This window comes from Galeopterus variegatus, unplaced genomic scaffold (assembly GCF_000696425.1).
Source record: "Galeopterus variegatus unplaced genomic scaffold, G_variegatus-3.0.2 Scaffold5836, whole genome shotgun sequence".
In the NCBI taxonomy this organism is placed as follows: domain Eukaryota; kingdom Metazoa; phylum Chordata; class Mammalia; order Dermoptera; family Cynocephalidae; genus Galeopterus; species Galeopterus variegatus.
The window spans coordinates 41,157-52,288 of record NW_007731947.1 but is presented as its reverse complement, the minus strand read 5'-3'; the positions used below and the strand labels follow the sequence as shown (position 1 = coordinate 52,288).

At 38.7% G+C, this 11,132-nt stretch overlaps 1 protein-coding gene across 1 annotated transcript in view; it reads right to left on the bottom strand.

The window, feature by feature from the left end:
- TBC1D19 (TBC1 domain family, member 19) overlaps positions 1–10,187 on the bottom strand; it is a gene marked incomplete at its 3' end in the record, with an annotated part of 95,808 nt that extends 85,621 nt beyond the window's left edge. The window contains exon 1 of the mRNA XM_008590073.1: positions 9,821–10,187. Coding sequence (XP_008588295.1) covers positions 9,821–9,919 — 99 coding nt within the window. The remainder of the gene's footprint in view (positions 1–9,820) is intronic.
- Positions 10,188–11,132: the final 945 nt, after the last annotated feature.

The window sequence follows — 11,132 nt, the reverse complement described above, 5'->3', positions numbered from 1 at the left end:
AAAAAAAAAAAAAAAAAAAAAGAGGTAAATGAGTAACTTATTTTAATTTTTAGCATTACATTACAGGGAAACAGTGAAAGTAATAATTTATGAAAGACTATAATTAATCAAGAATAAATGCTGTAACCTCTGGAACAGCTACCTAAAAATAATAAAACAAGTTAACAGAAAGGAAAATACAATTTTAAAATATTTGAATAATCCAAAAGAATGCAAGAAATAGAGAAAACAGAATATGAAGAGGGATCAATTTTTTTTAAAAATGTTAAGATGAGAGATATGAAACCAAATATATCAGTGAATTCATTAAGTGTAAATATAAACTAAATAATACAATTAAAAGACTATAATTGTCAATCTGGATTTAAAAACACAACTATATGGCGCTTTCAAGAGACATACCTCAAATATGGTCACAGAGAGGGTGAATATAAAAGAATGGAAAAACCCATACTATGCAACTACTAACCAAAAGAAAGCTGGTGTAGCTATACTAACACCACACAAAACAGACTTTTAGGAAAAAATCCTTACTACAGATAGAGGGATATTTCATAATAATAAAGGGTTGTTAATCCAACAGGAAGACATCACAGTATAAATCTGTATGCAACCAATAAAAATACCCTTAAAATATATAAGCAAAAATCTGAAAGAATTAAAAGGAAAAATAGACCAGTATAAAATCATAATGAGAGATTTTAACATATTTCTTTCAATAGCCGATGAAACAAACAGAAAAAAAAAATTCAATAAGATTACGGAAGAACTGAAAAGCATAATTGCTAACTTGACCTCAGATCATAATGAGAGATTTTAACATATTTCTTTCAATAGCCGATGAAACAAACAGAAAAAAAAAAATTCAATAAGATTACGGAAGAGCTGAAAAGCATAATTGCTAACTTGACCTCAGAGACATATAAAGATAATCTGACCCAACAGTGACAGTATACACATTCTTTATAAAGTCACACAAAATATTTAGCAAAATTGACTACATACTGGGTCATAAAACAATACAGAAGATAACAGGAGAAAATCTAGGTCAGCTTGGGTTTGGTGATTACTTTTTAGACACAACACTAAATGCACAATCCATAAATAAAAAATTGGTAAGATGGACACCATTAAAATTTAAAACTTCTGCTCTGAGAAAGATACTGAAGAGAATGAAAAGACTAGCCACGCAGTAGGAGAAAATATTTACAAAACACATATCTGATAAAGGACTTGTACCCCAAACATACAACTAATTTTTAAAATTCAAGGATAAGAAAAAAACAACCTAATTAAAAAATGGGCAAAAGATCTGAACAGACATCTCACCAAAGAAGACATACTGATGGCAAATAAACATGAAAAGATACTCAATATCATATGTCATTAGGGAATCACAAATTAAAACAATGAGATATCATGACACACATTAGAATGGCTAAAATCCAAAACACTGATAACACCAAATGCTGACAAGGATGTTAGCACCAAACGCTAACAGGAACTCTCATTCTCTGCTGGTGGGAATGCAAAATGGTAAAGCCACACTGGAAAACAGGCTGTCAGTTCCTTACAAAGTTAACCATAGTCTCACCATATAATTCAGCCATCGTGCTCCTTGGTATTTACCCAAAGGAGTTGAATACTTGTGTCCACACAAAAACCTACACGTGAACATGACAGCAGCTTTATTCACAACTGCCAAAAGTTGGAAGGAACCAAGATATCTTTCAATAGGTGAACGTATAAACAAACTATGGACCATCCATACAATTAAATATTATTCTGTGAAAAAAAATTATCAAGCCATGAAAAGACAGAGAGGAACATTAAATACATATTGCTAAGTGAAAGAAGCCAGTGAAATTACTACATACTGTATAATTTCAACTAAATGACATTCTTAAAAGCAAAACTATAGAGACAGTAAAAAGATCAGTGGTTGCCAGGGTCTCAGAGGAACGGAGAGATGAACAGGTTGGGAACAGGGGACTTTTAGGGCAGTGAAACTATTATGCATGATACTGGAATAGTGAATCATGACACATATTTGTCAAAATCCATAAAACTGTATAAACAAAGAATGAATGAACCCTCATATAAACTATGAACTTTAGTTTATAATAAAGTGCCAATATTGGCTCAACTAATATTAGTTCAACTGTAACGAATGTTCCACACTAATGCAAGATATGAATAATAGAAGAAAACTATGTGCAAGGGGAAAGGGATATATGGGAACTCTGTAATTTCTGCTCAATTTTTCAGTAAACCCAAGACTTTTCTAAAAAATAAAATCTATTTTTTTTAAATGTTCCCAAACAGAAAATCCCCAACATAGGCTTCACTGGAGAAGTCTTTCAAACTTTAAAATATAACAAATCTCATAACACTCTTGCAGCAAATAGAACATAAAGGAGGCTATTCTTCCCTATTCATTTTATGAGGCCAGCAAAGCCTTGATATAAAACTTGACAGACATTACCAAGAAAATAAAATTACGTACCATCTTACTCATGACATAGCTGCAACCTCTAAACACATATTATGGGAGTTCTGCTAACTCCACTGTAGAAAGTCACTACAAGATAATGTCACTCCCAGCCCAACAATGAGGGGGGAAAAAAAAGAACAGTATAATCTACAAAATCATAACTTTTGAACCCATCAGATAACTGAAGCTGTAAGACAACTGAGTGAACTAAATTCCAAAGAGTAACAAGCTCCTGAAAGGACAGATGGGACTCCAAACTATTTTATCTTTGGCAGAGCACAAGAGGAAAAGGAGGCTACCATACAAGGGAGTAAGAAGAAATCAACTAAAATGTTAACTATTATAGACTAGCTGTGGGCTAGCATATCAGTTTGGAATAGCTCGAAGCCCAAAACACAAGGGGAATCTATACTCACTTGAATGCTCTTTCCATGGGTCTCCTCCAGGTGCCCACACAAAATATTGAGGACAGAGCAGGAAATTGCAGAAAGCACCCTTTTGTGGCACAGGTGTGTAAGGATAGGCTGCCAGTGCAGGACAAGCATAAAACCATGCTACCTTGGCCAAACTCTCCTCTCACATGAGGCAAAGACATTAAACCACTGGAAGAGGGCTCAGAAACCCTCCCTATTTTAGACAAAACAGTAATTCATTGCTTCCGGGGGGCAGGATAGACGCAAAATCCCTCTGCCTTACAGGAAAGAAAGAAAACTCTGCTGAGCCTAGGATCCCACACCAATACAAAGAAGAGGTAAACTAGCACTAGAAGAAAAGCAGGTATGTATGTCTCTTTTGCCCAATATGTCTCATCTGCCCGTCACAGATGCAAGGCAGAGTTTGGCTGCCAAAGGGAGAAGGGGAAAAAACATGCCAAAATGAGAAAGACCCATCCCCAAGGCACATGGACTGAGACAGGAAAATAGAGAACCCCTGTACCTACCAGGAGCCTAGGACTGACTGACAAGCAGCAGACTACTATTGAGGGAGGAGAAGAGCATGGAGAGAGATCTCCCTCTGATGCACAAACAGAGACTAATGAAAACGAGAATGTAGTAGAAACACTGATTCTCCAGTACCCCAAGACCTATTCTTTTATTTTGACTTATTATTTAATTTATTTTTTTTTCATTCCAGTGTCAGGGTTTTTTTGTTTGTTTGTTTTTAATTGAATCATAATTGACTGTACATATTTTGGAGGTTCAACATTGACATATGTTGATCAAATCAATATTATTAGCATATATATCATTACAAATCATACTAATTCTTTATGCCCCTTGTCCAATCTCTCTTGATCCCCCTCTCCCTCACCTCTCCCAACTCTGATAACCCTAGATTTCTTCTCTCCTTCTGAAAAAGTAATGGTTACTCTGGTGATCTGTTGCCTGGATGACCTGTCCGGTGCTGAAAGAGGTGTGATCAGGTCCCCCACCATTATCATAGAGCAGATGCTTCTTCTGTCACTCTGGAATGGGCTTTGTGGAATGACACATCCTCTTCTCTTCCTTGGCCTCCGCTGGTGACTCTCCCTGTATCAATGCACTTAAGTGGCTAGTGGGTCATCTGCCCTGGTGGTTGTGGCATCTAGCCACTTTTGTGGAAGCCATAGCTATTGTCGTGGCTGTGGTGGGCCACCCACTTGGAAGTGGTGTTTTTGGCATGTTCCTTGCCTGGTTGTGGGACAAGGGGTCAGTCTCTGGCTCCATCTGTTTTTACATTCTAATATGTTGCTGCAGAGCAGTTGGGGAGAGGGGGAGAGGAGAAGGGAGAAGGAAATAGGGTGGGAGAAGGAGGAGGGGTGTGATTGAGGCCCGTGGCACCCCCCTCATTCCTGCAGGGGAGACCAGGGGGCTTCCAGTGGTGGCTTGGTCATTGCTGGGCTGAATGCAGATGTCAGGGGGTGTGGCTGAAGCCCTCAGTCCCCCACTGCCCCAGCTCTGGAGCCTGGGGTGTTTCCTATGGCAGCTCGGTGGTCATTGCTGGACTGGTTGTGGATGTTGGGGGGCATGGCTAAGGCCCCCAGCCCTCCCCACTCCCTGGCTTGGGGGACCAGGGGGCTTCTGGTCCTTCTAGGTGTTATAGGTGTTCTTTGCTGAAGTGACACCTTTGCTAGTTAATATCAAACTTTGTCTCTGGTCTGTGGGTATTTTGTTTTTCCTTTCAGTTCTGTGTTGGATTATTCACTGTTCCCACTACTTAAACTCTGCCTTGGAACTAGTTTGTTGTCCTTTGCTTTACTTCTAAAATGGGGGAACTTCTTGTTGGGACCAGCACTTGAGCCAGTGGTTGAACTACGCTAAATTGCTGCTTTGCTGATGATTCCCTGGGGAAGACTTTTTGTGCAGCTCAAGTTTTAATGGTTGACTTTGTAGGTACTTCCTGGTCTCGTGAGATCCAGTGCACCTGGGTTGTGTAGAAACTCTGGTCTGGACCTGAGTCTTTTCAGCAAACTGCTCCCCCTGGAGTTCTATATTCCTGACCAGTCTACACAGAGTGGGCCTGTGCTGATTGGAAGGCAGATCAGTTGTCCTTGCTATGCCCAATGTTCCCCCCATGGCCCGCCTCCCCCATCACCCGCACTCCAAACACCTGTCATGAGATGGGCCCTGCGCCAGTCCTTTGTGATGACTCACTGGCCTCTAAGTGGCTCCTTTTTTCAATTGTTGTGGCTCCTTACTCCTGTGTGGGTCCACGGGAGCCCTGTCAGTGGTCTTGCTGGCCTGCGGGCCACCAAGGCCCTCTTCTCTCCTGCCACCTCTAAGCAACTTCATGCAAAGGCACAGCTGCAGCTTTTGCCAGCTCTTGCTCCACGGGCTCACCAGCTCCAGCCCTGAAGCAGCTAGGATTTGAAATGGTGGGAGCAGTCCTTTCTTTCTCTCATTGTGGCTTCTCCCATCTTCATGCACTCCATAGGTCTCTCCTCCTCTCCCCCTGAGCTCTAGCAACCCTAGCTTGACTATCCTTGCTTTTTAATAGTTGTAAATTGGTTGATTTGTGGGAGAGAGTGACATTGGGGACCATCTATTCCTCCATCTTGACCCGAAGCCCCCAAGACCTATTCTAAGCACAAAGTTACAGCAGGCCACCACTCACTAGAGGTATTTGAAACCTGTGGCACACTGAAAGTAATGTAATAATAAAATAAGTCATGGCCACCCATGACTATATTGACTGAAGCCTCCCCACTTAGTAAGGATATAGAATACTTGAACAAAATTATCAATCTACTTGACCTAATTGACATTTTTAGAACAGCAACAGCAGAATGAACATTCTTTTCAAGCACACATGAAACATTCAACAAGAGAGAACTTATTCTGGGTCATAAGAGAAACTGCAGCACATTTAAGAGAACTAAAATCATATACATTATGTTCTTGACCATAATGGAACTAAACTAGAAATCACTCAGAGAAAGATATTAGTAAAATTCTCCAAAATTTGGAAACTAAACAATTCATTTCTAAATCATCCATGGGTCAAAGATATAGTCACAGAAAAATTTTGTAAAAATTCTGTATTGAGTGAAAATGACAATAGACTACATCATAATTCATGGGACCCAGCTAAAGTAGTATACAGAGGGAATTTATAGCATTATATTAGAATAGAATAAAGGTCTCAAATCCATCATCTACATTTCCACTTAAATAACTAGAAATATGCAAATTAAATGCAAAGAAAGCAGAAAAAATAATAAAGAGAAAAAATCAGAGAGAGTGAAAACAGAAAAACAAAACTAAGAGTTAGTTCTTTGAAAAGATCAGTAAAATGGATAACTCTGGCCAGACTAAGAAAGAAAAAAAGATAAAACACAAATTACAGTATTAGGAATAAAAAAGGGACTATCACTACAAATCCTACAGACACTGAAAGAAAAATAAGGGAATAATATAAATAACTTTAAGCCAATAAATTTGATAATGTAGATTAGGTGAAACAATATCTTGAAACATAAAAGCTATCAATGCTTACGTTAGAAAAAAAGATAACCTGAATAGCCCTGCATATATTTTTTAATCAAATTTTTTATTAAAAATATTTCCACAAAGAAAACTCTAGGTACCAATGACTTTAGTGGGAATTCTACTCTACATTTCAGGAGGAAATAATATTAATTCTACACAAATTCCTCCAGAAAATAGGAGAGGAGGAAATGCTTCCCAGCTCATTTTTAATGAGATTGGCATTAACTTGATATCAAAACCAGACAAAAATGTTACAAGAAAACTACAAACTGATATCTTTCATAAATATAATCACAAAATCTTCAGCAAAATACTAGTGAATTAAATCAAGAAATACATAAAAAGGATAATGGCTCATAACCGAGTGAAATGCAAACTGGTACAACTGTAGTGGATTGAATTATGTCCACCCAAAACGACTGAAGCTTGAATTGTCTCCCAAGTTTTATGTACTAGAAACTTAGCCCCCACTGTGACTGTTAAGAGAGTGGGAAATCCTATTGTGGTAATTGAAAGGTGGAGCCTTAAAGAGCTGATTGGACTGTAGGACCATGCAGTAGTGAATGGATTAAAAATGATGGTCAGGACTGTGGTTCCAAGGGCTTTAAAAGAAGAGGAGAGTCTGTCTTTCTGTTCTTTCTGCTCTCTCTGCTTCCGCCATCTTGCTATGTGAGAACCCTGGGTCACTGTCACGACTACCAGATGGACTTTAGATTTCTCAGCCTCAGAAACTGTAAGCAACAAATTTCACTTTCTTCATAAATCACCCAGTTCTGTGTATTCAGTTATAAGCAACACAAACAGACTAAAACATGCAACATTCAAGGCCAATCAGTTATTCGCTATATCAACATACTAAAAGGAAAAAAATCACAAATGGAAGTATTTAACAAAATTGTACATCCATTCATGGTAAAACTCTAAGAAAACCAGGAAGAGAATTTCTTCTCTTTAACCTGACTTTAAAAAAGCATCTATACAACACTATACTGGAGGCCTCATCCAGTACAATAAGGCAAGATAAAGAAGTAAAAGGCATACAGATTGGAAAGGAAAAATTGAACACTGTCTTTATTCACGAATGGTACATATATATACCTGGAAAATCCTAAGTAATCTATAAAAAAGGTACTATCACTAATAAGTACATTTAGCAAGCTGTCAGGATACATGCTGAATATACCAGTATCAATTGTGTTTTTGTATACTTTGGTACATATATATACCTGGAAAATCCTAAGTAATCTATAAAAAAGGTACTATCACTAATAAATACATTTAGCAAGCTGTCAGGATACATGCTGAATATACCAGTATCAATTGTGTTTTTGTATACTTTTTTATAAAGAATTGGAAATTTAAATGAGAAAAAAAATACCACTTATAATAACATCAAAGAACATGAAATTCTTAGAGAAAAATACTAACAAAAAGTGTGCAAAACTTATATACTGAAACTACAAAACACTGACAAGAGAAAATAAAGATGATAAAAATAAATGAAGAGATAAACTATGTAACAGGCCAGAAGCACAGGCCAGAAAACTAAATATTGTTAGTTCTTCCCAAATTGATCTATAGATTCAACATAATCCAAATCCAAGTCCCAGCAAGTTGTGTAGTAATTTACAAGTTGATTCTAAAATTTAAATGGCAAAGCAAAGGACCTAGAATAGACAAAACAATTTTGAAAAAGAGAAACAAAGAGGATTATTCAAGGCTTACTACAAATTTACCTACACACACACACATACTTCTAGGAGTGTGTGTGTGTTACTGATTTGCAACAAAGGTGCCAAGGAAATTAGTGGAGAAGAAATAGATTTTTTCGACAAATAGGTACTGGAAATACTGGATATCCATATGCAAGAAAAAACCCAAAAGCCCCTCCTTGCAGCAAATACAAAAATTAACTCAAAATAGATCACAGATCTAAATGTTAAAGCTAAAACTATAAAACTTCTAGAACAAACAAACATCGAAGAAACTTTTTTGAGACCTTGGGTTAGGGCAAAGATTTATAAGCAGGGCAAAAAAGCACAAATTATTTTTTAAATTAATCAAAATTTACATCATCAAAATTAAAATTTTTTGTTCTTTGAAAGTCCCAGTTAAGAAAACAAAATTATAAATAAGCCACAGACTGGGAGAAAATATGTGCAAGACGCATATTGATAAAGGACTCATATCATATGGTAAAAATCCTTTCTACTCAACAATACAAAGATAACACAAGTCTTCTCAATGGGCAAAGGAATTGAACAGACTTCTTACCCAAAGAAGATATATGCACATAAGCAAATGCTTAATATCATTAGTCATTCAGGAAATGCAATTAAAGCTACAATGAGATACTACTATGCTTCTTCTAGAGGAGTGTAATTAATTAATAAAAACTAATAAATAGAAAACTGACGACATACATCAAGCACCATCTAGGATGCAGTACAACCTGAACTCTCACCAATTGTGGTGAGAATGCAAAATGGTCCAGCCACTTGAGAAAGTTCGGCAGTTTCTTATAGAATTAAACACCTACCATACAACTCAGAAATTCCACTCCTAGGTATGTATCCAAAAAATAAACAATAAAACAAATATCCAAGCAAAGACCTATATCAGAACGTATATATCGGCTTTATTCGCAATCTCCAAAACTGGAAAACAATCCACATGCCCATCAACCAATGAATGGATAAACAAACCGTGGTACATCCAAACAATGAAGTATTATTCAGCAATAAAAAGGAAAAGAAACTACTAAAATACCAACACGGATGAATCTCAAAAGCAATTACGCTAAATGACAGAAAGCAGGCACAAAAGTTTACATGCTATATGGTTCCATTTATATGACATTCACAAAAAAGTCGAAGATCTCCTGATCAATCTGTGCATCCACTGTGCCTAGCACGTTAGAGAGTACTCAATAAATGCTGGGCAGACGGACAGAACAGGAATGATTGCAGGGAGGGTAAAGTGCAACAAAGCAATACATTGACACGAAAGCAAATAAGCACCTGGGGGCCCAAATCCACCCACAAGAGGTAAAAGTGAGGGGAAGCGTGGTCCAAGCTACCATCAGAGTCCCAGCAGCTTGAAAAATTACAGCCTGTAAATGACTACAGGAATAGGTGAGTGGCCTCGGCGTTTCTCTGGCGGGAAGAAAGGCGTCATCACGCCCCACCCTTCTTTAAGAATCTATTACCCCCGCCTGGGGCTGAGCAAGCGGAGCCTGCACCAGAGCGGGGCTGGAGAGACCAGAGGAGAACTGTGGCTTGGGCTCGGGCGCTGGAGAAGGAGACACGACCTCAGCACGGCCCCCCGTCTCCATCCCTTCCCAGCCGGCCTCGCTTACCCAGGCCTGCCGTTCCAGCTGAGCGTACAAATTGGAGCCCTTGAGCTTCTGGACTATCTGGGCAATAATGAGAGACAGATCCGACTCCTCCTGCAACATTTCCCCTGCCCTAGCCCGCCAAGCCGCGGGGACAGGCCGCCGACTCGGGGAGAACAGGCTACCGGGTCCCACTCAGGGCCAGTGACACTTCTCTGGGACCTTATTACGCTGGGACTCCTCCAGCGGGCGTTACCAGGCAACTGCCGGGCCGTGTGTCCCTCCCTCTCCGGTCCCCTCCGCGCCTGAAGGCCCCAGCACCTGCGTTCCGCCCGCAGAAAAAGACCCGGGCGGGGACGTAGCTTTTCGTTCCATTGTTTCTGCCTTGTCTGTCGTTGAAAGGCGAGGACAGAAGCTCTTTCCTCCAGAGCCACAGCTCCTCTGATGCACAAGGGAAACCCAGAGGGTTGTGTATTTTTGTATTTTAGCATACAAAGGGTCATTCCTCTTTCACCTTTCAATCTGTGCAGAAATAGGGTGCAATGACACAGCAAATTACACTCAAGAATTGTCAGGCCGTGACACCAGCTGTGTGAACTTGGGCGAGGTGCTTAAATTTCAGAACTCAAGTTTCCGCCACCGTAAAATAATATCCAGTTTACAGGATGTTGGGATGATTAGCCGGGGTTAAAATCGTGAAGGTGCAGAGAGCACTGCACATAGAACTCCGTTTGGTTTCATCTTCTTCCGTTTCCATTCTCTGGAATCATATGCCGGGAATAAATAGACAATTTCTTCTCATCTAACAGCTATAAATTAACCAAGAAGTATTATCGTTAGGTTTTTCACTAAGCATTGGCAATTAGAGGATGAATAAAACATTGTTCCAGTCTCCAAAGAATTTACCATCTAGATTCCTTCTCTTCCATGTATTTATTCATTCATTGAATCAATCATTTATTAATTCATTCAGCTTTCGACGTATCGAGCATTTACATACAAGGAATTGTGTGGGCACAAAGGCCTAATAAAATATGTTTCTTGCCTTCAAGAAAATATATAAAAGATCTTTAGAAGAACTAGAAGTAACTGATTTAACTAATTGAATGACATCCCCAAAGGCCGATGGCAGCCATAAAAGGGCCTGAGGAATAATGAACACATTAGAATAACCTCACCAAAATAATAATGATTAATTTCAAATATGTTTTTAAGCAAAGGAAACGTAGCATTCCAAGAAAACAGACCAAGATTGCTGCAAAAGTGAGTATAGACTAATGACATTAAATACTAACGTGCTAAGGAATCAAAAGAGATGCTGTTATATCAAATGCAG